Here is a 27513-nt window from a genome sequence, read left to right on the forward strand (position 1 = left end):
GAACAGTCAAAGGTTGACGACAATGAGCACAAAGGGGTGGGGAATCACCACTTAACAAATGGTGATGGCTAAAACGACAATGCCCACTGTGCAACCTAGCTAAAATTATCTCCACGCATCAAGAGGACGAAATGAAGTTGGCCAAGCCACTGGGAGAGGTTTAATTCCCCAGAGCTTGTTCCAATGAAGGGCAGACCAGTGGTGATGCCAAAGTGACACCACCTATTGATGGTCAGCAACACACAGATCATTGATAGGAATCAAAGAACTGGTGAGCTGATACAGGGTGAAGAGCTCTGCTGTAAATATTAAACAGTGTTCCGGAATCTGATATTGAAAACCGTCGGTGCCAATGATGAAGGCACACTCGACACCACAGTCAGTCCAAGAGCCATCAGTGTACACAAAGGTGCTATTGCTAAGTTCCGTGCAAAAGTCAAGAAACTTACAGTGACAGATTGAATCCAGAGTAGTTTCCTTAGGAGGTGAATGAACAAAACCAAGTTGGTGAAGGGTTCACACTCATCGCAAAAGTGGCAGGTATTGTGAAGTTAAGATGGCGGAGCAAGAGTGTAAAGTGAACTCCAGGAGGTAACAGAGAAGAGGGACGTGCCTCATATTCATGGTTAAAGGAGTCATCAAAGAAGGAAGCATAGGATGGATGGCTGGGCATGGCAGACAAATGGCATGAGTATGTGCAGAGGAGAACATCACGCAGGTATGAAAGCGATAGTCCAGCAACTTCTGCATAGAGACTCTCAATTGGGCTAGTGCAAAACGCGCCACCTCCAAACGGATTCCATTATGGTGGATTGTTATCTATACAGCATAAGACAGATGTGCAGATGCATAAACAAAATGCTCATAGTCTGTTTTTAAATGGACATGAGATCGGTACAAACTGAGGAGAGTGGTCTGATCTGCTTCCCAGGAAGCACCACTTAGGATACATAGGAGTCTGAGAGACCTGGTGCAGCAGACGACCAGGTAAGACGATCAAGCATGAGCCCCTGGAATTTCTTAATTTCAATGGACTCAAGAACAACAGACCCAAGACAGTGGAAAATCGAGACATCACTGAAGAAGCCGTTCAAGAAGACAAGTCCATGGAGAACTGCAACAAATCGCAAAATTGTTGATGAAAACTGAGTCAGAGATGCCAGGCGGGAGACAGGCTATAACAGGGTTAATTGCTACAGCAAAGAAGACCCGTTTTCCTGGATACAGGTGTCCAACAAGGTAGAACCCACACATACCTTGAAAACTGTCCCTTTTAAAAATTCTTGAAGGAAATAAGGCAGGCGGCCCCAGAAGCCCTATATGTAGAGACGACATAGGACACCGGTCCTCCAGAGGGTGTCGCAGGCTTTCTGCAAATTAAAATAACACAGCCACAGTCTGGTATCTCCACAGAAAACCGTTCATAACATGGGTTGACAAAGTGACAAGTGATCAACTGCAGAACGGCGCACTCAAAATTCACATTATGCAGTGATTAGTAAATTGTGAGACTTGAGCCGCCATACAGGTCGGGCATGAATCACATGTTCCATCACCTTGCAAACACAGCTGTTGAAAGAATCTGGTGGTAACTAGAAGGAAGGTATTTGTTCTTACCAGGCTTAGGTATGAGTACGACAGTGGCTTCACGCCAGCGTCCGGGAAATGTGTCATCTGTCCAGATGCAATTGTACGTATGAGGAGAAATTGATTGCCGCAAGCGAAAGGCACTGCAACATCTGAATGTGAACATCATCCGACCCTGGGGAGGAAGATTGGGCCTTCCTAGTATAGGCAGCACTACAGCATTCACAATTCTGAGAGGAGAAGGCCTGACATTGGAGAATGGACCTCGGTCTCAGAGAACCAATGGATATTGCCCCCACACGACATAAAAAGGGGTGAAACTGCTAAAAGAACTTTAGAATAAAATCCAGCTAGTATTTTTGCTATCCTGAAGAATGTGACAACACTGCACAAGACTGTTTATAACAAATGCAGTTTACCATTGTAGGCTGACGGTTGAAAATGCGGAGAGCATATCTCCACATGCAAATGGAGTTGCAGCATGCCTCGGTCCACCGAAGAACCAGAAAACGGCAAGGTAAAGATGAAGTGCAAGGAATGGAACATTCTGAAGCAGTGAGAATAACGTTTGTATGGTATTTTACCTGGTCATCACAAATGGGGAAATGCTGTTTGTCGAAGGTCCAGTCAGCCTTAGAAAACTGCCGATTGGGTTTACATGTAGGTGGCGCAGGAGTCAGCAAACATCTAGCATACAGGAAATGGTCGCTCGATTACATGTTAGAGAGAACAGACCACTTGAGACAACAGACAAGCTGGGCAATGCAGAACCAGAGGTCCAAAGAGGAAAAGGTGTGTGTGGAGTCTGAAAGGAACGTGGATGCTCCAGTGTTAAGGCAGATGAGGTTGAGTTGCTGGAGAAGATCAGCGAAGAGGGCACCTCTCGGACAGGTTCTGGCAGAGCCCCAAAGGGGATGGTGTGCATTAATATCACCATGCAGCAAAAAGGGGAGAGAGAGTTGACAAAAAAGCTGGAGGAAGTTTGCCCTGGTGACTCCAAATGACGGAGAGATGGACACACAAAAAGAATAGGTGAAGGGAGGATGGAAAATGTGGACTACAACAGCTGGCAGCCAGGCGTTCAGTGAGATGGTTTGGCTATGATCATCATCCCAGATGAGCAGCATGGCTCCCCAATGAGACAGGATGCCATCCTTGAGGGGAAGGTCAGAGCGGACCGGGAAGAAGTGCGAGAGGTCAAAGCAGTCACAAAGACGCATTTTTGTCTCTTGAAGGCAGAAAAACAAGTGGACACTGCGATGCTAAGAGTAGCCATAAATCCCCCTTGTTGGGTCTAATGCTGCAAACATTCCATTAAAGGAGAGTCATGATAGGGAAAGGGAAGAAGGGAAAAAAATGAAGGGTTGTCACCTTGGCAGCTACCGAGTGCCAGCCTGCAAAGACTCACTGCTACAGGGTACAGACGTTGGAGGATCCTGTTCCACATGATCTGCAGAGGCTTTGTCAGTCTCTCTGGGTCAGCCTGTAGATTCCAGGGCAGAAAAATGATTGGCACAGCACGCCAGTGAAACGGAAGTTGGCCAGGTGAGGGTATAACAAGGCAGCACCGCTGAAGAGGATTTCTGAGTTGGGTAAAGAGAAGACCATTTGCCTTTTGATTTCTTCAAGCCTTTGCATTTGGCAGATGAAGACTCTGATGTTTTTTGGCTGGAGGGACACAGAAAGTCTTCACAGGAGTACTCCTTTACGTCCTTTCCAGCCCGCCGGTTGTGTAGCGGGTGATTTCGCCGTCGGGGGGCGAAGATTTGGTGGCTTCCTGTAAAACTGGAGGAGGAGACAGAGATACTACCATGACACTTGGTGATTTTATAATGGCAGTGCTGAATATGAGGTCAGAAGTTTGTATGGCCATATCCTTCCTGGAGCAAGGCATAGCAAGAACTCTACTGTAAGTGCCAGACGGTGAGACACAGGGCTTGCGACTAGCCAGCAAATTGAGAGTAGCAGGCTAAGGGACTTCACCCGGATCTCCCAGACAGTCTGCTCATCGAAACACATGGGACATTCTTGGGATGAGGCTGCGTCGTCGCCACTGCAATTGATGCAGTGGTGAGGAGGAGGTGGGCAATCAGACTCGTGAACACCAAAAGTAACACATCTGGCCATGTTTTGACATGACAGTCAAGTGTGGTTGTAATGTTGACACTGGTAGTAGCCCATCAGGTTTGGAATTTACAATTGGACCGTGATAAAAGAGTGCATGTAGGCACTAAGGTTGCATCAACCTTCTTCATTACCCGATGGACTGTAGTAATGCCCTGATCAGAGACGTATGTTTGGATTTCACCCTCAGTCAGACCATCGAGCAGCCTAGTGTAAATTACACCACATGAAGAATTCGGCATTCGACAGGCTTTGACACACAGGATAGCTCCTTCAGTTCGCGATACCACGAGGAACTGAGGTACACCTGGAAGATTCTTGAAATCTTTAGCCTCATTCCGTTTACGTTTAGAAGACATAAACCAAGATGGTGTTTGGCCCATTGAGAGAAAATCCCCCATGATTGCCAGTATCATCTCCGATGGCATGCTCCTTCCAACTGCCCCCCCCCCCCCCCACCTCCTCAGATCCTTGCCCACCTCAGCTTATTGTTCACACCTCCAGAACTCTTGAGAGGGGGGCCAACTGGCAATTTGAGAAGGTAACAACTCAGGCAATCACCTCACCCTGGATCAGGACTGTACCAGGGGGTATATGCAAAACCTACCCGACAATGCGGGGCTGGGAATTACATGTTAGTCACCATTACGCATAAGACATGTGGACCGGCTTTCAGGAGCGTACAGGGAGGGGAAGAAGAAACAATGCTGAAGCAGAGGAAGGTCAGGAGATTGGGGGGGGGGGGGGGTGGAGGGGGGGGGGAGGGTGGAGTGTCAGTGGAAGGACTGTTCTGATGTCAGTACACATTCCCAAAAGGACAGACTTGCAGCATGGAAATGGAAAACATGCTGGAAAGGCCAGGGTCCCATGTACCCAAGCACAAGCTCACAATAGAGTGACGAGCCCTCTGGGAGTATTGTGATCTGTATATCATATTTCTAGCTCGTTATCCCTCTGTTTGCTGGGCGGTGCTCTTGCATCACATCTTCTGGTTTGAAATGTTTGTGAGGTGAGTGAGTGTGAAATGGACAGTCACTGGGGAATGTGGAAGAAGAAGTCAGTTAGAGCGAATGTCTGTTGTCACATGCCAGTGATCAGTGTCTTGACCAATTCACTCTGAGTAAACTGTTGCAACGGGAACAACTTTGACTACGATTAGATGATTCCGCTACTCTGAATGGGCACCTGTTTCCTGTTGTTGGGACATGTTGTGTGATCTAGTTTGGCGGCATTAGTAGGCCTGTTGTTACTGCCCTGCCCTATGTGATTCTTTTGTGAGTTTTGAATTTGTGCTTTCTGTGAAGTTTGGATCAGCCACAGTGTGGTCTATAATCACTTATAGAAACTGTTTAAGCCTGCCCACCTCTGTGCAATAACTTCTCGGCTGTTAAAAGTCTCCAGCCCTGATACAGCCTCCACTTTACCACCACATACTAGAGTCACAGTAATCCAACCATTACCATGTGCACTATCATCAGCATTGGTAAATGTAAAATTCAGTATGCATCCATAAAACACTAAAGGACAATTCAGAATAAACTGAGCACCTACTCCGCTCTTTGTAGTAATAGCTATATTATCAATAGCTTTATACACTGTAAGGTACAAACTCCTTCTCCTCCTATACCGGGTGCACTGACGGAGAGCTGTGAAATCTTCTGTGTTGCCACCCTTGGGTGTTGTAAGGTGAGATTACTTACCCGATTCTTTTGAGTCTGTGTGGGTTTGTGAGCTGTGATATTATTTATAGAAACAGGATTTCAACTTAAAGCGAAGTTCAAATTGTTATTTAAAAACTACTTAACTATGTTTGTAGCTTGGTTATAACATACTTGTTCTTGGTTCTTGCCAGTGTTTAAACTGTACTATTCTTAAAATTAAAGTTAATTTTTTCTTCTCTTGTTCACGTTTTTCTTTTGTCATTTGGCTCGGATCCCTTTTGGTGTTGTGCCCTTTCTGTATTAAGTTTTACTTAAGTCAGGCGGGCCATTTGCTGACCCTTGTATCACTTAAATTTGTTGGCTTAAAAAAAAAGCACTCTGTGTAAAAATTTGGTCTGTTATTTAAAACCATTGTGTTAGTTTGCACATTTAAATTTGTTTAAACATTTTACCCATTACTAAATTTGTGCTAGTCATTGTTACATTTGATCTTCAAAAAATTTTGCATTAAACTTTTCAAGTCTCTTAAGAGGCCATGTCAAATTTTGAGTCTGTGATTCAAACCATTGCGTTAGCATGGTATCATTTTGCTATCACTGTGTTTTACTATTATTTTAAAAAATGTTTAATAAATGAGAATCACTTTGGAGATAATGAAGTATGTCCTAACTTGGGGCCTAGATCTTCCATGAATTCCCACTAACCTGGCTCGACGGAGCCCAGCCAGAAAGTTGACGAAGTACTATTTTGCACTGAAATCAGTATAAAAGAGCCAAAGCCTGAATAGTCAAAACTGATCTACAAATCACGCATGTTCAAATACAGCTTTGTATTTATACTTTTAATACAATTACACTTTTAATGCAATTAAAAGAAAATGAATGTTGATTTTGTGTGAATTCAGAGTTAAATGATAAATTATTATGAACACATTATAGCTCATAGCACTCAGAAACAGGAAAAAAAAATAATAAAATAAAAATTAAAATAACACAACAAAAACCTGGAACCCGAGAACCCATGAACAATAATTTAGATTCCTGAGGTCAGCGAGTGTGCCGTTACAATCAGTCAACAAACATAACAACAATTCAACACCCTTCATCTTTCTTTGTGTGTCTCCACAACCAATTCTTTCCAAAGTAGACTCTGAGTGATTTGTAACATTCACTTTCCGAGTGATTTGTAGCATTCTTTCATTCTTCTTTTTCTAAACGAATAGTTCAACTGCTCTTTAAGTCCTCAGAATTTCCTTAGTCTTTCAGTTTCCAAGATAATTACCCCTTTCCTTGTGTTTACAATGAATATCACATCTGCAAGTGTAAACCATCAACTTTAAAATAATAGAAGTGTCTCATTTACAATAAAAAATTCTCATTCACACCTTACAATACCTTCCTGGAAATGCATTTGCAACCCAAAATTTTCCTTTCGCTTTCCTTTTCATGTCATTTATGAAAATATTAATAAATACAATGTACTGAGCATTACTTCAGTATATTTGCAGTATAAATAATGTAAAAACTGAAAATAAAAATAGTTCCCACACAGGGGCTCAATCCCATGATCCTTTGAGTACTGTTTTGTACTCATTCCACTGCACTAATCTCTTCCTGGAAACTATGTTAACATAAATGTTTCATACGTCGCCCAACCAGTGTTAAAATTGCTATTTTTTCTAACACCTGGCCACATGGAGCTAGGGCTTCTGTCACTTTCATTTCTGGCAAAGCACTGCATATACCATAAATGTGAATGTAACTGGTAATGACGAATAGGCACAGACCCCTTATTATTGAACATGTTAAATATCTGCACAACCATCAGTATCACAGCCAGCCAACACTGCTCTCCTGATCAACTCCCGTGCCTGATGACTGTTGTGTTTTGTCCATAAAACAACTACTAATTGAGATGCCTTTGACAATACTACGGCATCTACTCTACCAGAGCCTCCCTTTAAGGCAACCAACAATAGGCAACCTGCAGATCCATATCTTCATTCAGCGCCCAAATCAAATGTCTGACAGGCACAGGCTAATTGCCACTGTCTGACAAAGTTCCTGCTACCCTGACCATTTACAGGTTTCATACCATTAAGTCAGCAACATCGGCCCAGTCAAACATTTTAATAGCTATACTGAACAGATTGCTACTCACCCTCTGGAGAAGGTGCTGAATCTCATACATGCACACAAAAAGACTGTTATACATTAAAGCTTTTGGCAAAATGGCCTTCCTCCAAACTAGAACAAACACACACACAACTCAATCAAACATCAGCAATGTCTCAGGCCACTGTAGCCAGACTGCGAGCAGCAATTGCACCTGATTGGAGCAGCTATCTAGTGCGGGTAAGTAGGAGGAAGGATGGAACGTGGAGGGAAAGGAATAGCAAGGAAGGGTTGAGGTAGGTGTAGCACTGCTTGTGGGAGGATGCAGGGATGTGGTGGGGACAGGGTAGGGCTGCTGTGTGCAGTGGAGAGAATTTTTTTTTTTTTTTTTGAGGGGGGTGGGGAGGTGGTAGAAGTGAAACAGGCTGGTGGGTGTACTGGCAGAATAGAAGGCCGTATAGTGCTGGAATGGGAGCAGGGAAGGGGAAGGCAGATGGTGGACGCCAGGGAGTAGTGACAGTCGAGACGAGAGGCATTACGGAAACTTAGGCTATTGCGGGGTGAGTTCCCACCCATGCAGTTAATGAAAGCGATGTTGGTACGAAGGATCCAAATGGGACAGGCTGCGAAGCAGTCCTTGTATTAGGTTGCCTGCTCAGCAATTGGGTGGTCCAGCTGTCTCTTGGCCACAGTGTGTCAGGGGACATAGGCTGGTTAAGTAATTGTCAATGTCAATGAAATTCTCCAACAGCAGTGCAACTTAACATGTTATTTTATTTTATTTTGAAGGCTACCAGTTTCAGCATTTCACTATGCCATCTTCAGGCCCCATATGGATCTCTCCAAATAAACAAAAATGTCATATACAGTGAACCCCCCCTCCCCCCCCTTACACTTTTCAAGGGACTTCAAAAAGATGGTGTAAAATGTGGGAAAATGTAAAATGAGGGAAATAACATTTTAAGCTGTAAAAGTTAAGTATAGGATACCCCCCATGCACTTTATGTATGATATATGTACATAACAGGCACCAAAAGACTTGTCGGGGACTTAAGGTTATTATCTACTGAAGGTTTATTATCTACTGAAGGTTTATTATCCAAAAAACACCGCTGATTTAAATGAAGCCAATAACTGTCTAGGAAGTAGGAATGTTTCACTCAATTTTTGTATGTCATAATTGATGTTTTTGAAAGCCTGCAGCTGCCATTCATTATTAAAATAATGAAATACTGCACTAGTTACATATTTTTTCATGCATAGCATGAAGCATTTCGAGAATTTTTTCTCGTTGTCAAGTGCAAATATATACATTAAGTATTTTGTGTGGTGTTTGAGTATGTGTTATTCTTCATTTCTTGCACTGTAGTTGTCTTTTTGAGATTATCTGGTATTGTGCCTCATCAGTTACATAGAAATGCATATATATATAAACAAAGATGATGTGACTTACCATACGAAAGCGCTGGCAGGTCGATAGACACACAAACAAACACAATCATACACACAAAATTCTAGCTTTCGCAACCAACGGTTGCTTCATCAGGAAAGAGGGTAAACAGTATTGGATGGCCAACATCACGCCAGTTACATTCTTTTTCCACAAACATTTTTTCGTAGTGTGTAAATCGCAGGAAAATGTTGACGCAAAATCGGGTGAAAATTAACATTGTGGGCATAGGAAATATGCCGGGACTGATAAAACATGTCTTAAACAGTGGGAAAATGTTAATTTTGGGAACATAAAAGCGGATTTATACTGTACTGCCATAAATGGCAGTATATGACATTTTCGTTTATTTGGAAAGATGCATATTGTGCTTAAAACTGGCAGCCTTCAAATTAAAATAAAATAACATCGTAAGTTACACGGTTGTTGCAGAATATCGTTGACAGACAGCTGATTAGTTGCCACGCTCATGCAGAAAGCGGCACAGTAGTCACAGTTTAGTTCACAGATCACATGACTGTTTTCACAGGTAGCCCTACGTTTGTTAGGATAGATGCCTGTAACTGGACTGGATGAGATAGTGGTGACGGGATGTATGGGACAGGTCTTGCATCTAGATCTACTACAGGAATATGAGCCACGTGGCAGGAGTTTGGGAGCAGACATGGAGTACGGATGGACATAGGTATTGCCTAGGTTTGGTGTGCGATGGAATACCATTGTAAAAGGGGTGGAAGGATAGTGGGTAGGATATTTCTCATTTCAAAGACGTGGCAGGAGATTCAATCAGCTGTCAGCATCATCCACCTACAAAGCCTGCCACAGCAACACCATTCCAGAAATCCAACACAATCTCTGGTCTCTCCTCAGATCCTTAGACCCATGTCAGAACCTCTCCCTGTGTCTATCTCTCTCCTCACTCCTACCAATTTTTGCGCTCATACCTTCTACATGCTTCCTAAAGTCCACAAATCCAACCACTTAAGACACCCTATTGTGACCGGCTACAGTGCCCCCCGACAGAATCGCTATTCTCATGGGCCAACACTTTCAGTCTGTTACCCATACCTACCTTGCTATGCAAAGGACACCAACCATTTCCTCCACCAACTCCCAACAGTTCCTGTTCCTTTACCACACGGTGCCCTGCTCGTTACTGTTGATGTCGCCTTCGTCTACACTAACATCTCCCATTCCTATGGCCTTGACGCTATTGAACACTACCTCTCCCAATGCCCGAACTGACTCCAATTCTACGATGTCCTTCCTGGTCACCACAAACAGCAGCTCACCCTCAATTACTTCTCCTTTAAAGTCATCACCTACAAATAATCCATGGCACAACAATGAGCACCTGCATGGCACCATCCTATACCAACCTATTCATGGACCATTTAGAGGAAACTTTCCTAACCAGCCAGAAACCCACACCTCTCACCTGGTTCAGATTCAATGATGAAACCTTCATGATCTGGACTGAGGGTGACAACACCCAACACACATTGCTCGAGAACCTCAAAATCACCTCCACCATTCACTTCACCTGGTCCTCCTCAATCCAACAAGCCATCTTCCTCAATGTTGACCTCCACTTCAAGGATGGTCCCATGAGTACCTCCGTCCATATCAAACCTACCAACCATCATCAATAGCTCCCCTTCAACACGTGCCACTCATTCCATACCAAGAAGACCCTTCCACAGAGCCTAGCCACTCAATGGTTGTCACATCTGTCATGATGAGCAGTCCTCCTCCAAATATACCAACAGTCTGACCAAGGTCTTCACTGACCAAACTACCCTCCCAAACTTGTACAGAAACAGATCTCCAGTGACTTGTCTGTCCAGTCACCTACCACCATCCGCATACCCATTATCCGACCACAAGTGAGCACTCCCCTCATGACTCTTTACCGCCCAGGACTGATGCAACTGAATCACATTCTCACTTTTATTACCTCTTGTGGCATGCACAATAACTGCTTCACAGTCTGTGCCATCTGGATCCTTCCTACCAGTGGGAGCTTTTCTGAATTGCGCAGGGCAGCTTTTATTTCACCAACACATCGACCACTTGTTTTTGACCTACTTTACTCCCCCCCCCCCTCCCCCCTCAAATCATCCCACTGCACATAGTAGCCCTACCCTGTCCCCACCACATCCCCACATGCTCCCACAAGCAGTACTAAACCTTACCCAACCACTACCCTGCTATCCCTTCCCCTCCCCGCCCCATGCCGCCTCCTCGTCTCCACCACCACTGCCTCCTTGTCTCCTCCACCACCACAACAGATTGGTGCCACCTTCAGGTGCAGTTGCTGTTCACAGCCTGGTCACAGCAGACTGAGATAGTGATTGTGTGTGTGTGTGTGTGTGTGTGTGTGTGTGTGTGTGTGTGTGTGTGTTCTACTTCGGAGGGAGGCCTTTTGGGACGAAAACTTGAAATAACAGTCTGTTTGTCATGCCATCTGCAACTCAATGCCACCTCTATAAAGTGAATAGAAATCTATCAATTTCAATACTGTTGTTATTCCATCCTGGTCTTTCCAGTGTTTGATGTTCGTCAGTCTAGGTGATATAGGAGTCATCATTAACAGACATACATACATCTGGCTGCACCACAACAAAAACTCACTTTGTAAACATAAAAAAATCAAAGTACATACAGGCATATTCACTTACTTGTTTGAGATAAGTGGTTCAGACATGTTGTACTCGCACATGCCAGAGTTATATTCGCATGTCTCCCCATAGCTGAATACCAACGGTCGACATATATTTATAAAATATTTCAGCATTCCAGTGTCAGTCTTCCTCAGAATTTTGTAATTCCTGGCTGGATCCGAAAGAATACTCAAATCATAAACATTTCCTTCCTTATCTGTTGTTGTGCATGGATATTCTTCATGTGAAGGGCAGGCCAGTTGCAGTTCCCAAATGAAGAGAAATTTGCATGATTCTGACAACTGTAAATTAATTTAAATAATTCACCAACATAACAACAGAATAATCAGACAATAATTATTTACATAGTTAGCAAATTATGGACAAAATAAAACATGAAAAGGTATAATTGGTTGGTGGTTCATTTTTTCCAGACTAAAGCAATCTGTTTACAATATTGTTCTCAATTTTCTTTTACTCAAGTGCATGCTTTGTAGATATCACACTAATCCACACAACACCCCTTCAAGCATTGATAATTGCCTCAAATCATGGGAGAAAGAGAGTCCATGCACTTCTCCAGGCACATTCAGCTGCACACAGTCATTCAAGATTAGATCGCATAGAGCAACCAAACTGATGAGATGTTAACCGATATGTTTCATGCTGCGATCTTGATTGCTATGTTTCACCTGTTGTTCCAAATAGACCTAGACATTTTCTATGAGATTAAGTTTAGGTCATTTGGCGGCCCAGTCGAGGGGCAACAGCGCGCCTGAGAGTTTGTCAGCCCAGGAATGAACGTTTTCAGTTCTGTTAACACTGCAGTTGTCATGTAGGAAGAGAGGACTGTCCACAGCATAATCATTATGCATTCCGACCATTTGAGATAGAACTCTATGAACTGACAGTAACAATTCCTGCTGGTAATGAAACTGTTTTCATTAATAAGATAGGACACCATGTCTGATTCCTGAAAGTTACAATCTTTTTATAACCACTGTTCTTATGTCATGTTACATGTCAGGAAGTGGTAAACCATCATTTAAAGCTCATTCTCGAAACTTTATTAATAGACTTCCTGGGGATAGTTTACATCTTGTCTTCATGAATCTTCCAGTTCTGTCCCTACAGTATCTCTCCGACTCTCTCCCATGGATCAATGGGTCGCACGAGTGATTTGTAAGCAATCTCCTTTGTATAGTGATTGAAGTTCCCAGTATTCTACCAATAACCTGAAGTCTACCACCTGCTTTACACACGACTGAGCCCATGCGATCATTCCATTTCATCATATCGCTACAGAGTGTTACAGTCAGGTATTTGTACGAGTTGACTGATTCCAACAGTGACTCACTAATATTATAGTCACAGGATACTATTTTCTTTGTGTGTGTGTGTGTGTGTGCATTTTGTGAAGTGCACAATTTTACATTTCTGAACATTTAAAGACAGTTGCAAATCTTTGCACCACTTTGAAATCTTATCAAGATCTGACTGAATATTTATGCAGCTTCTTTCAGTACTTCATGATAGATAACTGCATCATCTGCAAAAAGCCTGATGTTACTATTGTCTGCAAAATCATTAATACACAACATAAACAGCAAAGGCCCCAACGTACTTCCCTCAGGCACACCCAAAGTTACTTCTACCTCTGATGATGACACTCCATTCAAGATAACATGCTGTGTCCTTCCTACCAAAAAGTCCTCAATACAGTCACAAATTCCACTTGATATACTATACGACTGTACCTTTGACAGTTAAGTGTAGGTGTGGCACTGCTTTTCAGAAATCAAGATTGCCTTGATCCAAAGCTTTCAGTATGTCATGTGAGAAAAATGCAAGTTGGTTTCACATGATCGATGTTTTCGGGATCCATTCTGATTGGCACTGAGGAGGTCACACTGACATCTCATTATGTTTGAGCTCAGATTATTTTCTACGATTCTACAACAAATCATCTACATCTACATGATTACTCTGCAATTCACATTTAAGTGCTTTGCAGAGGGTTCGTCGAACCACAATCATACAATCTCTCTACCATTCCACTCCCGAACAGCACTCGGCAAAAACGAACACCTAAACCTTTCTGTTCGAGCTCTGATTTCTCGTATTTTATTTTGATGATCATTCCTACCTATGTAGGTTGGGCTCAACAAAATATTTTCGCATTCAGAAGAGAAAGTTGGTGACTGAAATTTCGTAAATAGATCTCGCCGTGACGAAAAATGTCTTTGCTTTAATGACTTCCATCCCAACTCGCGTATCATATCTGCCACACTCTCTCCCCTATTACATGATAATACAAAACGAGCTGCCCTTTTTTGCACCCTTTCGATGTCCTCCGTCAATCCCACCTGGTAAGGATCCCACACCGCGCAGCAATATTCTAACAGAGGACGAACGAGTGCAGTGTAAGCTGTCTCTTTAGTGGACTTGTTGCATCTTCTAAGTGTCCTGCCAATGAAACGCGACCTTTGGCTCGCCTTCCCCAAAATATTATCCATGTGGTCTTTCCAACTGAAGTTGTTCGTAATTTTAACACCCAGGTACTTAGTTGAATTGACAGCCTTGAGAATTGTACTATTTACTGAGTAATCGAATTCCAACGGATTTCTTTTGGGACTCATGTGGATCACCTCACACTTTTCATTATTTAGCATCAACTGCCACCTGCCACACCATACAGCAATCTTTTCTAAATCGCTTTGCAACTGACACTGGTCTTTGGATGACCTTACTGGACGGTAAATTACAGCATCATCTGCGAACAACCTAAGAGAACTGCTCAGATGGCCACCCAGGTCATTTATATTGATCAGGAACAGCAGAGGTCCCAGGACGCTTCCCTGGGGAACACCTGATATCACTTCAGTTTTACTCGATGATTTGCTGTCTATTACTACGAACTGCGACCTTACTGACAGGAATCCAGTCGCACAACTGAGACGATACCACATAGGCCCGCAGCTTGATTAGAAGTCGCTTGTGGGGAACGGTGTCAAAAGCTTTCTGGAAATCTGGAAATACGGAATCGACTTGAGATCCCCTGTCGATAGCGGACATTACTACGTGCGAATAAAGAGCTAGCTGCGTTGCACAAGAACGATGTTTTGTGAAACCATGTTGATTACGTATGAATAGATCGTTCCCTTCGAGGTAATTCATAATGTTTGAATACAGTATATGCTCCAAAACCCTACTGCAAACCGACGTCAATGATATAGGTCTGTAGTTCGATTTACTCCTACAACCCTTCTTAAACATTGGTGCGACCTGCACAATTTTCCAATCTGTAGGTACAGATCTATCGCTGAGCGAGCGGTTGTATATGATTGCTAAGTAGAGAGCTATTGTCTCAGTGTAATCTGAAAGGAACCTAATCGGTATACAATCTGGACCTGAAGACTTGCCCGTATCAAGCGATTTGAGTTGCTTCGCAACCCCTAAGGTATCTACTTCTAAGACACTCATGCTAGCAGCTGTTTGTGTTTCAAATTCTGGAATATTCCATTCATCTTCACTGGTGAAGGAATTTCGGAAAACTGCGTTCAATAATTCCACTTTAGCGGCACAGTCGTCGGTAACAGTACCATCGGCACTGCGCAGCAAAGTTATTGACTGTGTCCTGCCACTTGTGTACCTTACATACGACCAGAATTTCTTCGGATTTTCTACCAAATTTCGAGACAATGTTTCTTTGTGGAACCTATTAAAGGCATCTCGCATTGAAGTCCGTGCCAAATTTCATGCGTCTGTAAATTTTAGCCAATCTTCGGGATTTCGTGTTCTTCTGAACTTTGCATGCTTTTTCCGTTGCCCCTGCAACAGCGTTTGGACCTGTTTTGTGTACCACGGGGGATCAGTTCCATCTCTTACCAATTTATGGGGTATGAATCTCTCAATTGCTGTTGCTACTATATCTTTGAATTTGAGCCACATCTCGTCTACATTTGCATAGTCAGTTCGGAAGGAATGGAGACTGTCTCTTAGGAAGGCTTCTAGTGACACTTTATCCGCTTTTTTAAATAAAATTATTTTGCGTTTGTTTCTGGCGGATTTGGAAGAAACGGTATTGAGCCTAGCTACAACGACCTTGTGATCACTAATCCCTGTATCAGTCACGATGCTCTCTATTAGCTCTGGATTGTTTGTGGTTAAGAGGTCAAGTGTGTTTTCACAACCATTTACAATTCGTGTGGGTTTGTGGACTAACTGCTCGAAATAATTTTCGGAGAAAGCATTTAGGACAATCTCGGAAGATGTTTTCTGCCTATCATCGGTTTTGAACAAGTATTTTTGCCAATATATCGAGGGAAGGTTTGAAGTCCCCACCAACTATAACCATATGAGTGGGGTATTTATTTGTTACGAGACTCAAATTTTCTCTGAACTGTTCAGCAACTATATCATTGGAGTCTGGGGGTCGGTAGAAGGAGCCAATTATTAACTTAGTTCGGGTGTTAAGTATAACCTCTACCCATACCAATTCGCACGGAGTATCTACTTCAATTTCACTACAAGATAAACCACTACTGACAGACACAAACACTCCACCACCAATTCTGCCTAATCTATCTTTCCTGAACGCCGTCTGAGACTTCGTAAAAATTTCTGCAGAACTTATTTCAGGCTTTAGCCAGCTTTCTGTACCTATAACGATTTCAGCTTCTGTGCTTTCTATTAACGCTTGAAGCTCAGGGACTTTCCCAGGACAACTACAACAATTTACAACTACAATTCCGACTGTTCCTTGATCCAAGCACGTCCTGTATTTGTCATGCCCCCTTTGAGATTGCAGCCCATCCCGTACTTTCCCGAGGTCTTCTAACCTAAAAAAAACGCCCAGTCCACGCCACACAGCCTCCGCTACCCGTGTAGCCGCCAGCTGAGTGTAGTGAACTCCTGACCTATTCAGCGGAACCCGAAACCCCACCACCCTAAGACGCAAGTCAAGGAATCTGCAGCCAACACGGTCGCAAAACTGTCTGAGCCTCTGATTCAGACCCTTCACCCGTCTCTGCACCAAAGGTCCACAGTCGGTTCTGTCAATGATGCTGCAGATGGTGAGCTCTGCCTTCATCTCGTAAGCAAGACCGGCAGCCTTCACCAAATCAGATAGCCGCTGGAATCCAGAGAGAATTTCCTCAGATCCAAATTAATTTCAAAGATACTGGACAATAGTTTTGTGGAGTACTACTACCACCCTTCTTGGAGACGAATATGACCTGCAGTTTTTTCCAAGAACTGGGCCTGTGAGAGATCTACAATACATTATAGTTAGAAGCAGAGCTAACTCAGCCGTTAATTCAGTATAGAATCTTGACAGGGATTTCACCGTGCCCTGGAGCTTTGTTCAGTTTTAATGATTTCAGCTGTTTCTCAACATCACTGACACTAATCTTATTTCATCCATCTTTCCAGTGGTATGAGGATTAAATTGGGGCAATTCTCCTGGGTTTTCCTTTGTAAAGGAACATTTGAAAATAGAGTTATGCATTTCAGATTTTGCTTTGCTACCCTCAACTTCAGTTCCTGTCTGATTCACTACGGATGGGACACCGACTGTCACAGTTCTTTCAAGACTACTGTATATCAACAGTAGCCTTGAAAGAACTATGACAGATGCCCGGACAACAGGGAACTGACATGCATTGATACTATGAAATAGTGCACTGATAATGGCTAGGCACTAGTCGAAATCTAGATTTGCCAAATAACACCTGCAAAAAAGGATGACTGACTGCTGCACTCTATCATTTGTAAATAAGAAGAAAGCCATGCTGAACATCCTACGCCACAGAGCCAGTATGAGTTTGAACAACAAGTACCTTGGCTCTGAGATGAACCATCCAACGACAGTGTTCAACAGGAACAGGTATTAGTCTATGATATTAGGTCCATGCTGTTGAGGAAACAGATACATGATGCCGTTCAACAAAGCCTGGAAGATCTACATGTAGTGTGGCTTCCATTCTATGATGCAACAGCTAGTAAGGTAGGTGAAGTCCTAAACAGGCAAGGAATCAGATCACTGTTTTGCCCAAACATAAAAATTACGGAAATGTTATTAAAGATACTCTCAGCCTGAAAGAGATAGGGATTTCTAATATTCCTTGCATGTCTGGCAGCAGTTACATGTGTCAATCTGTAAGACTGTTGCTCATCACTGTGTTGGATGTCAACATCACCTGAAGTACAGGAATTTGGAAAAATCAGCCTGTTAAATAAACACAACATCTTGTTTGAACATATAAGAATGCTGGTCTATGCATCGAACTATTGTGACTGTATGACTGGAGAAGCAGTGGAAAGTATATTCTGTGGTAAACACTTCAATAGAGACACTGGTTATGCACTTAGCAACACATGGAAGCATGAACTTGATAAAGGAAGAGCACAGAAGAAAACTACTTCTAGATTACTGCTCGATGGAAGTGATGGCACTGCAAGTGGTTCTGAATAGAGTGCGAAAATGTGACATAACTCCTTAAATCGGGGTTGCAAAAAAAGTGTCAAGTGATTTGAGGACATGCCCCCCTTATTTTTTACTTTTGGATGCTTTGATAATGTACCAAATTACATCACAATTAATTAATGTTAACCCATGCAACAGGCTTAAATATCTGCATAAGAATTAAATACTGAAAAAAGTGAGTATTTTTTTCATTGTCATTAACAATGGAAATCACTCTGTATATGTTTCACAAATATGCTTAGAAATATTAAAATGGAATCTGAGGCTGCAGTCATATGTGTGTGAGTTGGGTTTGCCTGAATGTGTATGTGTTTGTTTGTCGTCTAATTTTGACGAAGACCGTACTGGCGAAAAACTATACTTGTGACAGGCTTTTTGTTGTGCCTATCTGCGACTCAGCATCTCCGCTATATGGTGAGTAGCAACTTTCCTTTACACAATATTGTTATATTCCATCCTGGATTTACCATTATTTGATTAAGTATTACTATGTATCGTAGGATACTGCCTCTGGTGATCCTGCACACATCGAAAAATGAATTCTTTTTGTTTTTAATTGGCCATTAATAGTCCACTGAAATTTTGCATTAACTTCGTACCTCTCTATGCCACATCATTTATTACCTTAAGATTTCATTGTCTATTTAGCAATAAGGTATGTAGTGTTTGAAACCCAAGAAATAAGAAAGTTATTTAAGAAATTTAAATCTATGCTTAACTTTTTCAACATGTGCAAACTCCTGCTGAAATGAACTCATGAATTTCCTTATCTGAAATAACAGAGAGATTCAAAGCACACACTGTTAGTAAATATTTTGATGCAGTCTGAATAGCCTTATGCAAAAGTGCTAAATCTAAATTTATAAACTTAGCCAAAAGTTTTATAGCTGCAACAGGTAAGATGAGTGTACCTCCTCCTGATCCGTAAAGTTTCTCGCTGCACATTTCTAATCATATGGGTTTTAGTATCATGGTTAACATTGTGATCAAAGGATGTTAACATACAAATCTCTTCATTCAAATACTTTAAGTGCACTGGCAATGTTTTTAGAGCACTCGACAAAACCCCTACAGTTACTTTATTGCACAGTTTTAATTCCTTTAAAAGGTACAAGTCATGTACATTGCGCCGATTGCTGATAAACCCAGAAACCACCATTTTGCACATTCTTTTTCCACAAACAACTGTTGTTCGGGCCTCCAATTCACTAACACTTTGAAATACCCGAGACTGAAAGAGCAACATATTCAATGAGTAAATTCCTTTAACCATTCATCTTGCAAAGCTCCAGGCAGTCTTACAGATTCAATCCCACAGTTGACCACAAAAACATGATGCACATTTCACTGAGTTCACACTAATCCTTTTTCTAGGTGGTGTTCTTTCAGTAGTTTTTGGAAGAAGTTGCGTGCTTTGGCAATTTCGACATCGCTGAATGCACTTCTTCATAATTTGCCTCCCCATGTCATTCCATTTCTTCCAAAGTTTTTTTCAAAAATGTTACATTGGGACTAACTGCCCACATAAATCACTCATTTTCAAACACACTCCATAATAGTAGTTCGTGAACATGATGACGGCAAGATGAAAAAACAACAGATCTCTTCCAACCAACTGTTCCAGCATTTCTGCCTGTTTCTTTCTAAACTCTTCGATATCTTTGAATAGAGCAATGATTAATTGCTATTGCATCAACATTATGTCCCAAGCCCTGTCTGAAACAGCTGCTAGTTTTGATTTCATAAAACATCTTCTTCCATGTTTGTTTTCCTTTTTTAAATTTATCTTATTTTCATCTATGGTTGCATTACTATGAGACATTGAAGCCGAACTCATGGATGGGTCTATAAAAGTACCAACAGTTTCTTCGGGTGAATCAGTAGCAGTTTCCAAAACCATGATCTGTATTACCGTTCACCTTCCTTGATTCCTCTTTCATCACTAAAATCCTCATCCTTTTCTCTTTTGTTGCCAACTTCCAGTCAACACCTCCATGATTACCTCTACAGCCGAGTTCCCTCTGATACGATAAAAGGAGCTTATCCTCTACTATTTTTATCATGTTCAAAGCATTAGTATGGGCAACATCAAAATAGTTATTAAGGGTTGTGGAGACTTCCGTTCCCGTTCTTTGTGAGTGTTCGTCTTTATACGTGCACTTTTTTGCAGATTGCGCCACTCTAAATACAATTCTGTAAGTTTCTTTGTATAATGAGGTAGAGCTCTTGTAGGAATCCTAGCCTTCTCACATAATATTACACTTTCACACGAGATTACATCATCACTTTCACTGACAGTTGACTTCCCTTCCTGTACATTATAAAACAAGACCAACAAAACCTGTCGATTAGATGGCAATTTATGTTCACTGAACTATTGCTCAACTTCACTGACTAAATGAATGACCATTACACTATAATGCTTCTTCAAAAAAACTAAAGGGTGTGTCAGAAGAAATACAAAATTCACAACATAAGATGATGATGATGATGATGATGACTGGATTGTGGGGCGCTCAACTGGGAGGTTATCAGCGTCCATACAAATTCCCAACCTTTGCTCAATCCAATCCTGCCACTAGCATGAATGATGATGACATCTGTCACCCAGCCTCTTTTAATGAGGTCTTGGACAAGATGTCCAAAAGTGGGGAAAAAAATTTAAAAACTGAAACCATTGGAACACCATATGACGAGGAAAGAAGCCTAAAAATGACATTCAAATTTCTTGCCTAGTTTCACAGATGATCTGGCAATACTAACATACAATGAGACAATAGCAAGCAAACAGAAAGAAACTCTGAAGGTATGTAGTGAAAGAAGCCCTCAAAAAACTAAGTACACATGCTACTCAAAAATGATCACAAAATATGGACATAATGAGGCAGTTCGATACTTCAAGTACATGGGTGAAATCCTTGGCAATAAAGGTGGAGAGAAAATGGCACAGAATATTTCTATACAAAAACTCGGGAGTTCTTACAGTAAATCAACAAAATGTGCAACAAAAATGTATGTCCATACACACGAAAATCTGACACTATTAACACAGTTATCAACCCTGAAGCCCTGTACATAGTGAAATGCTAACATTCCACACAAAAGGTGATCTGTAAGATATTCTAAAGGATGAATGCAAAATTGTCAGAAAGATACTTGACCCCAAAAGAACAGATGATGAATACCAACTACACAGAAGAATACAAAATCATCTCCTGGATCCAGCAGATAAAAAAGAACAATAAGGTTCATTTAAGTCCAACAGATATTTTCAACAAAAGTTTATGTAGCTAACAAGTTAGTAAACGGGAAGTATTGCCAGAGAATGAAGTCACCACAAGACCGGGCACGAAGTAGACTGAAGAAAGAAGAATTCGTACAGGAAACATGAGAGTTGCTTGGAAATACCAACACTGTAGTAGAAAACAGCCCCTATCATAGCACAAAAAAGGCAAATATGTCCTGGGCATAATTAAGTATGTAAAAGAAGGGAACTAGCTTTTTGACTTATCTGGCGGCTTTGAAGACATTTAAATCAAAACATCTGACATATTCGCCCTCTTAATCCAGCCCCATAAATTTCACCCCCCCCCCCAAAAAAATAAATAAATAAATAAATAAATAAATAAAAAATTACACGCATGCTTTTCAACCACAATATTATATATTGTTTACTATGGTTCGCGAATCTTCTACATTCTGGGTGCAGGGTCAGGGATTTTAGCCCGTAAATTGCAGGATGCAGGTGTGCCAACACTTGCAGTTACGAGAGTTGGGGAAGTAGGGTTAACTCGCAAAAAAGTGTAAATATGTCAAGATGTTTTAATTTAAATGTTTGTGAAGCTGCCAGATAAATCGAAAAGTTAGTTTCCTTCTTTCACATCCATAACTCTCCCCAGGACATATTAGCCTTTTTAAGTACATTGGTAGGAGCATTTTTCATTCTGGTTTCCAAGTTTTACTCTACCAGACTGCCACAGCTTGGCAATCGATGCAAATTTTTGCTGACAAGGGAGACGACTGATACAGTATACGTTCTTTTTCTCTTTTGAACAATGATGTTTGTATTGTGGTAACATATACAACTTTCATGAAACACAGGATGACCATTATTTATATGTATTTGTTTACTTTCTTACAAAATTTCAACTGGTTGGCAGAAGTTTAAAACATATCAATGGCACACATAAAAAAACTCACAAAAAATGTGTTTTTTGCTCGTGAACTCAGAATGAAGACCAATTTTTGAAAGTGAGTTTTCAATGTTATCTCAAGAACACATTTTTTATCTATCTGAATCACTTCAAACTTTTTCCGTACATTCAATTCACATTAGAATCAAATTTATATGTTACATTTAGCTCGACTTCAAACCATCACACCTCGACAACGGATACAGGTTACTGCATAAAAAAATTTGGTTTGGAGTTTATCGATTTATCTACTTCAGTGCAAAGTTTGAACCGATTCGTACAAGTTTAGGTACAGAAGCGGTGCACTTCAAAAATCTCACAGGAAAACCTGTTTTTGCATATAAAATCCAAAAGGTGCACACTCAAATATGTCATTAGCTGAGCATTAATTTCAGCACAATTAACATCTTTTGCAAAACTAATTAATCGATTCGGACAATTTACCTGGGTGCCAGTGCCACAAGTTTCCCCAAGTGAAATTCACAGATTTTTCCATTTTTTCATTGACAAATTTTGAGATCTCAAGGGTAAGTAAAGACATAAGTTAACTAAAAATGTAAGGAATTCTCTATTTCAAAACGTCTGAGCAAAAATGTTAAGTACTAACAGCAACATCTTTTGTTAAGAACTGTTTTTAGATGGAGAAAGCAAGCCAAATGGTATATACGATTCATTAAGAGCACTGATGTTACTTTATTTCAATAAAGCAAAACACATTTGATGACAACAATATACATTTTGTTGGAGTCGCAAGACAGATTTAAAATACCTTCACTGCTTTCAGAAAAAAGTAGGCCTCTTGAATGAAATGTATAAGGTGGGGAAAGAGTTGTGTATACCAACACTATAGGTGACCGCCAATAAAATGTTGCTTGTTATTGTCGGTTATTACCCACTGTGTTATGTCTATTATTCTACAGGTATTGTGTGATATTTCTTTCAAGAAATACATGAGTACATAGCGTACAAAATGCCACAATTTCCTTCTACTTCTTATCGTCCATACTTTCTGACATACAAACTACTTTCGAAGTGCTAAAATGTACTAGAATAAATAAAAAGTCTATAAAATGCTGCACTGCACAATGAACTTCTGGTGAGACAGTCGCAATTCCTGAAATCCAACACCTGTGGCCTCCAGCCTGCCGAGGAGCACCGCAGTCCTGGGTCCACGGATAAACCATGAAAATTCGCCGCATTGTGCCACACAAAGACAGACCTGGCCTGCAGGCAGATCACTGAGACTAGATCAAACAGGCAGGGCCCACACATTAGTGGGAAATTATGGGCTTGAGATCAGCAGGCCCGATCCATTTAGAGATACCCACAGAAGTGGCCTGCAGTTTTGGCCTATAATGGAAGTCCACTAGTGCAGCCAGCTATTCATGTGTCACAGACACCATGTTGATGAAGTGGGACCACGATGATTACCCACGCAACAGATAACTTGCACAAATACTCTGAGAATCAATACTAATGAGGATAGGTAGCAACTCACCCATATAGATGATCACTGAGCCACAGGCAGTCACATAGAAAACACACACACACACTTACAACTAAATTTTTGGCCATAGCCTTAGTCAGAAAACGAGAGCGCAGACACATTCACACAATCACTCGGACACAACTCATGCATTGTCTCCGGCCGCTGCATCAACAATCTCTGAGAATCAGATCCAAACAAACCACTGCTCACGCCTCCCAGCCCCTCATCGGCAGCTGCTCGCCTAGCAGCAAGTAATGGTGGCAGCACTGACTGCAAGCTGAGGGGAGGGGTGGGAAGGGGATAAGCAGTAAGAATGAGAGAGTAGGGAAGCGGCGCACGTACTTAGCGGCGCCCAGCCAGCAACAAAGCATGACATCTCAGTAAACGAACAATTTCATGCTACTGAGACAAAAAACAAGATTTTTCCAGTACCCCCCCCCCCCCAAATTTCCCTGATACGCTTGAAATTCCACGATTTGCAGAACTTGTGGCAACCCTGATTGTTAAGATAACTACAGTAAGACAAATGTTCAAATGGCTATACAGGTGGCTGCTAGTCCGATCCAAACCAAAAACTTTTTATTTTGTGTTCATAGCTCAAACAGGAACTGAGCAACAAGGACAGCCCCTCCACACACACACACACACACACACACACAAAACGTCACATGGCTTAATAACAACAACAATAATAATAATGATGATGAAGATAAACAATAACAGCTTAATAGCTAAATTCATTCAACAAACTTAAAATGCTCATACATGAAGAATTTAAATACGAACAATACTGTTGATTGTCGCTTTCTCACTCATGTGAATCTAAACTATTCGTGTAGGGAATAAAAGACTTCTGCAATTATAAAGCTTTTAATTGGGATTTAAACCTACAGTTTCAATTAGCAATGCCCTTCTCTTGTGTAAGCAATAAATATCAGCAAACTACAGTGATGGGCCAAAACATTATGACACACTGTGAGAATGAAAACTAACTGGTGGTGGTACAGGCATGTGATGTGGTAAGGAAGGTATGTAAATAAAGCAGAGACAAATTAAGAACTATTCCAACAATTTGGGCCACGAAGGGGGAAATACACTCACATAAGTGACTTTCGTCAATTTCGTCAACAAAGAGCAGATCTTGGTGGCCTGAACCCAGGGAAGGAGCATCTTGAAAATGGTGAAGCCAGTCAGCTGTTTGTCTGCTACTAGCACGAGTATCTACGTAAGTGGCTGCCACTACATCTGGATAGGGATTTTAAATGTTTTCCTTCCAAATGTGGGTCTAATGTATTGCCACTGCCCCGCGTTCCTCGATAAATACAGTCAAATGAAAACGGTTAGCTTGTATTCACTGTAACATACTGTTGCTCTGCAGTGGATCTACTTAATCCCATTCCTGATATCCAGGCGGAGCTTCAAGGAATCCTCAGAACCTTAGGCCCCCTAGAAAACCTTACACCAGGCTCCATCAACCTCCTGACCCCACCGACACCCCGCACCCCTACCTTCTACCTTCTTCCTAAAATTCACAAACCCAACCATCCCGGCCGCCCCATTGTAGTTGGTTACCAAGCCCCCACTGAACGTATCTCTGCCTATGTAGATCAACACCTTCAACCCATTACATGCAGTCTCCCATCCTTCATCAAAGACACGAACCACTTTCCTGAACGCCTGGAATCCTTACCCAATCTGTTACCCCCGGAAACCATCCTTGTAACCATTGATGCCACTTCCTTATACACAAATACTCCGCACGTCCAGGTCCTCGCTGTGATGAAGCACTACTTTCACGCCGATCACCTGCCACCCTACCTAAAACCTCTTTCCTCATTACCTTAGCCAGCTTCATCCTGACCCACAACTTCTTCACTTTCGAAGGCCAGACATACCAATAATTAAAGGGAACAGCCATGGGTGCCAGGATGGCCCCCTCGTACGCCAACCTATTCATGGGTCGCTTAGAGGAAGCCTTCTTGGTTACCCAGGCCTGCCAACCCAAAGTTTGGTACAGATTTATTTATGACATCTTCATGATCTGGACTCACGTGAAGAAGAACTCCAGAATTTCCTCTCCAACCTAAACTCCTTTGGTTCCATCAGATTCACCTGGTCCTACTCCAAATCCCATGCCACTTTCCTTGACGTTGACCTTCATCTGTCCAATGGCCAGCTTCACACGTCTGTCCACATCAAACCCACCAACAAGCAACAGTACCTCCATTATGACAGCTGCCACCCATTCCACATCAAACGGTCCCTTCCCTACAGCCTAGGTCTTCTTGGCAAACGAATCTGCTCCAGTCCGGAATCCCTGAACCATTACACCAAAAACCTGAAAACAACTTTCGCATCCCGCAACTACCCTCCCGACCTGGTACAGAAGCAAATAACCAGAGCCACTTCCTCATCCCCTCAAACCCAGAACCTCCCAAAAAGAACCCCAAAAGTGCCAAACGTGTGACAGGATACTTTCCGGGACTGGATCAGACTCTGAATGTGGCTCTCCAGCAGGGATACGACTTCCTCAAATCCTGCCCTGAAATTAGATCCATCCTTCATGAAATCCTCCCCACTCCACCAAGAGTGTCTTTCCGCGGTCCACCTAACCTTCGTAACCTCTTAGTTCATCCCCATGAAATCCCCAAAATACCTTCCCTACCCTCTGGCTCCCACCCTTGTAACCGCCCCCGGTGTAAAACCTGTCCCATACACCCTCCCACCACCACCTACTCCAGTCCTGTAACCCAGAAGGCGTACACGATCAAAGGCAGAGCCACGTGTGATGGCACCCACGTGATTTACCAACTGACCTGCCTACACTGTGAAGCTTTCTATGTGGGAATGACCAGCAATAAACTGTCAATTCGCATGAATGGACACAGGCAGACAGTGTTTGTTGGTAATGATGATCACCCTGTGGCTAAACATGCCTTGGTGCACGGCCAGCACATCTTGGCACAGTGTTACACCGTCCGGGTTATCTGGATACTTCCCTCTAACACCAACCTGTCAGAACTCCGGAGATGGGAACTTGCCCTTCAGTATATCTTCTCTTCTCGTTATCCGCCCGGCCTCAACCTCCACTAATTTCAAGTTGCCACCGCTCATACCTCACCTGTCTTTCAACAACATATTTGCCTCTGTACTTCCGCCTGGACTGACATCTCTGCCCAAACTCTTTGCCTTTACAAATGTCTGCTTGTGTCTGTGTATGTGCGGATGGATATGTGTGTGTGTGTGTGTGTGTGTGTGTGTGTGTGTGTGTGTGTGTGTGTGTGTGTGTGTGTGTGCGTGCGAGTGTACACCTGTCATTTTTTCCCCATAAGGTAAGTCTTTCCGCTCCCGGGATTGGAATGACTCTTTACCCTCTCCCTTAAAACCCACATCCTTTCGTCTTTCCCTCTCCTTCCCTCTTTCTTGATGAAGCAACCGTTGGTTGCGAAAGCTTGAATTTTGTGTGTATGTTTGTGTGTCTATCAACCTGCCAGCGCTTTCGTTTGGTAAGTCACATCATCTTTGTTTTTAGATATATTTTTCCCACGTGGAATGTTTCCCTCTATTATATATGTTCTCACAGCAGAGTGCACGCAGAATAACATGGCCGATAGATGCACAGTCAACAGGGCAAGTGTGGGAGAATGGTAGTGATGGGGGTTGAGGGCAGGCAGGCACTGTGTTGTAGGGGACATGACAAGTGATGGAGAGGAAGTGCCATTCTAAACTGAAGCCTACGATCATA

The 27513-nt window shown here is 42.2% G+C and overlaps 1 protein-coding gene across 3 annotated transcripts in view; it reads right to left on the reverse strand.

The window, feature by feature from the left end:
• Positions 1-27513, reverse strand: part of LOC126254123 (cation-independent mannose-6-phosphate receptor) — a 633915-nt gene that overhangs the window by 456819 nt on the left and 149583 nt on the right. For all 3 annotated transcript variants that reach the window (XM_049955284.1, XM_049955287.1, XM_049955285.1), the window contains one exon: positions 11618-11901. In XM_049955284.1, the coding sequence (XP_049811241.1) occupies positions 11618-11901 (284 nt within the window). The remainder of the gene's footprint in view (positions 1-11617; positions 11902-27513) is intronic.

This window comes from Schistocerca nitens, chromosome 1 (genome assembly GCF_023898315.1).
Source record: "Schistocerca nitens isolate TAMUIC-IGC-003100 chromosome 1, iqSchNite1.1, whole genome shotgun sequence".
Classification (NCBI taxonomy): domain Eukaryota; kingdom Metazoa; phylum Arthropoda; class Insecta; order Orthoptera; family Acrididae; genus Schistocerca; species Schistocerca nitens.